Source organism: Orycteropus afer, unplaced genomic scaffold (assembly GCF_000298275.1).
Source record: "Orycteropus afer afer isolate SDZICR_OR568_19922 unplaced genomic scaffold, OryAfe1.0 scaffold00561, whole genome shotgun sequence".
NCBI classification, from domain to species: Eukaryota; Metazoa; Chordata; class Mammalia; order Tubulidentata; family Orycteropodidae; genus Orycteropus; species Orycteropus afer.
Window position 1 is genome coordinate 1,259,971 of NW_006922148.1, and position 3,153 is coordinate 1,263,123.

The window sequence follows — 3,153 nt, forward strand, 5'->3', positions numbered from 1 at the left end:
CTCTCTTCCCATATTCTGCCTGTGGTTACCTTTTCCTTGTGTCTTTCCTGTACATTCCTGCCTTTTGAGCTTTCTCCCTATGCAAATGATGCCCTTCTGATCTCCTACGTTGATTGTTCTAAGGAATGCACCTCCCTACTGAGTCGGGCACATAGCAACAAAACAACAAAGCTGTAATTGCTCACCTTACAGACCTAAAAGTTGTTTGACTGAACTTTATTCCATAGGAGTGAATTCAGTTCTAGGCTCAAAGGGTGACTAGGGGCCATGGAGGGGAAGACTGGGAGAAAGATGTGCTTTTGAATTGCAAAAGTAATTAATATGTTTCTGTTTCAGGATGTTTTTACTGTAAGTGTTGGGAACTTGCCCCATAAGGCCAAAGTTCTTATCAAAATTACCTATATCACGGAACTCAGCATCCAAGGCACTGCTGCTGTCTTCTGCATGCCTGCCACTGTGGCACCCTGGCAACAGGACAAAGTTTTGAATGAAAATATTCAGGTTAGTGTGCTTAAGATAAACATTTAAAGACAGATTTCTTGAGATTTATGTAAAGGTAAGAGAAAAATACCCAATTAATCTAATCTTTTTGGCATGAAATCAATTTTATTAGCCATTATAGCATTTAAATTCATGTATTGTTTGTAAAAGTAAAAAGAATAAAAGACACAGAAGATCAGTTGGTATGTTTATTCTGTTCAATTACCTAAAAAATTTTATATCGGCACTATGTGTTCAACATGAAGAATTTAGGTAAGCATTCTTGTTATTTGGCGTGGAGTGGCAATCTCACCGGCAAGTTACACAAAGAATGAATTAAGTCAAGTCTTCAAACAAGGAACTAAAGAACATTTTGTTACTTTTAAGTTTGTTCAAGAACTCCTGTCCCAACCGTGGCTACTGACTTTCTCAAGAATCTCTTGGCAAGAAACCCAGTTTAGCGGTTTATATGCTATTTCACATTAAAGCTCCTCAAAATCTTAAACTGGAGCTCTGGTGGCGTAATGCCTAAGCATTTGACTGCTAACCTGAAGGCTGGCGGTTCAAACCCACCAGCCACTCCTCGGAAGGAAGGTTGGGCAATCTACCTCCATAGAGATACCACCTCGGAACCCCAAGGGGAGGTCACTATGAACTTCAGCCAGACAGGTAAAACTTTGAGCATATCAAATAAATGCCTTTTATTTAATCTTTTAAACATTGTCTGTTGTATTGTATATCTTTTATAACATAACCCTTTAGATGGAAAAAATGAGCACCTTATTAGGAGACCTCTCACTGCTGTCGACTCACAGTGACCCCTCCTTGGGTTTCCGAGGCAGTATCACTGTGGAAGTAGATTGCCCCACCTTCTTTCCGAGGAGTGGCTGGTGGGTTTGAACCACCAGGCTTCTGGTTAGCAGTCAAATGCCTTAGGCAGTATACTACCAGAGCTCCTATTAGGAGACCTGGATGTGTATATATGCTTTCTCTTAAAAGCAAACATTTATGAACTTTAAATTATATGAACATTTACCTCTCGATAAATTACCAGAAGGTCTTGAAGTTTATCTGTATATCACAAAACATTATTAATGCTGAAAAAGTTTTTTTAAAAAATACCTAATTTTCATTTTTTTTTTTCTTAATTCCCCAAATCTAAATTTTTATGTTTAAGATGAACTAATTTGGGAAATTACAAAGTTGTTTTTTTTTTTTTTTTGCCTAATTGACCAATTCATGAATATAACATTTCCCCAGACTGTCCCAAGTGTAATTTCTGTTTGGCTTTGCATAGTTCTCTTGCAGTGGAGAGAATCTGCCCATGGTTACCCAATGATGAGGATCCACCTAATTTTTTGATAACTTTAATAAGATAGCATTTTTTCTTTTTCAGTTTTGTATGAAAATGTCTACACTTAGTTTGAGAGGGATCCTTCAAAATCTTCTCTAGCGTTACATAACGTCAGAGACTATGACCTAGGAAGTCTCTCTACCTTTGATTTGCATTCAGAGACAAAAATTAGTCATTTCAATTCATTAATTCTTTGTAATATTAGGACTACCTAACTCACACAAGGATTTACTTATCATTAAACTAAATCAGAAAGTTCCTTGAAAAATATTACCTAGTTTAATAGTAACATCCAGAGGTAAAAAATCTATTTTCATAATCCTGCCGTTTTGCATGCTTCACAAGGTTCTTTGAGAATATTATGTTTCTTTTTAAGGCCTTATTATACCAATCAAAATAGCAGTGCACTTCTACATGAAGCAGTGTGTTTTAAAGTTTCTCAGGTTAGCTACTGAAAGCCTGATTCATAAGATAGGTACAAGAAGTAGTTTTATTTGGAGCTGAAGCTTCGAGCAACCTCATGGCAGTGCATAGATGAAGTAGTAAAAGGAAACTGTTCTTGCTGCCTGGTGCCTCTCTGATAAGAAATATACCACAAATGGGATGGCTTAAACAAAAAGGAGTTTATTCTTACAATTTGGAAGCTTTAAGTCCAAGATCAAAGTGCCAGGCTTTAGGGACTGGGTGAAAGCCCATCAACCTTGGGGTCTAGCTCTGCCTCCTGCTCCTGGCCCACTGGCTAGAGGCATTTCTTCACTCAGGTAGCTGCTGGCTGCAGAGGCTGAGAAGCCCCAAGGTTGAGAAGTAAAAAGGCACAGTCCTGATGTTACCAAACCACACAGCAGGCCATTAACCTAAGTCCATTGTAAGTCCCAAGGTTGGCAGAGCATAGCAGGCTGCTGAAGAGTGACACAGCTACATGCAGGGTCCAAGTGTGCCATAGGCTAGAGACCATTCCTAAGGCTTCTCCTTATATACAGGAAGCAGACTACATTCTCAAAGGCAGCTACTCAGCTGCTTGTGGTAGATCCCACCATGGAGTTGATTGACAGTCTCATCATGGGGAATAACTGCCACCAGCTGCCCAGCCGCTCAACCAGGCCCAGGCAAGTTGACACAAACATTATTACCACAGAAACTTAGATCAAATGCTCTCTCTAGATTAGAACCAAAGTTCTCAAGACAGAACTTCCTTTCCTTTTCTTTTTTTTTTTTTTTTAAATTGTGATTTGGCTAAAGGTTTACAGAGCAAATTTACTTTCCATACAGCAGTTCACATGTACTGTCTCATGACGTTGACCACAGTTTACGACAGTGCA

The 3,153-nt window shown here is 38.9% G+C and overlaps 1 protein-coding gene across 1 annotated transcript in view; it reads left to right on the forward strand.

The window, feature by feature from the left end:
* Positions 1-3,153, forward strand: part of PARP4 (poly(ADP-ribose) polymerase family member 4) — a 278,765-nt gene that overhangs the window by 170,854 nt on the left and 104,758 nt on the right. The window contains exon 17 of the mRNA XM_007955975.1: positions 337-501. Within this exon, the coding sequence (XP_007954166.1) occupies positions 337-501 (165 nt within the window). The remainder of the gene's footprint in view (positions 1-336; positions 502-3,153) is intronic.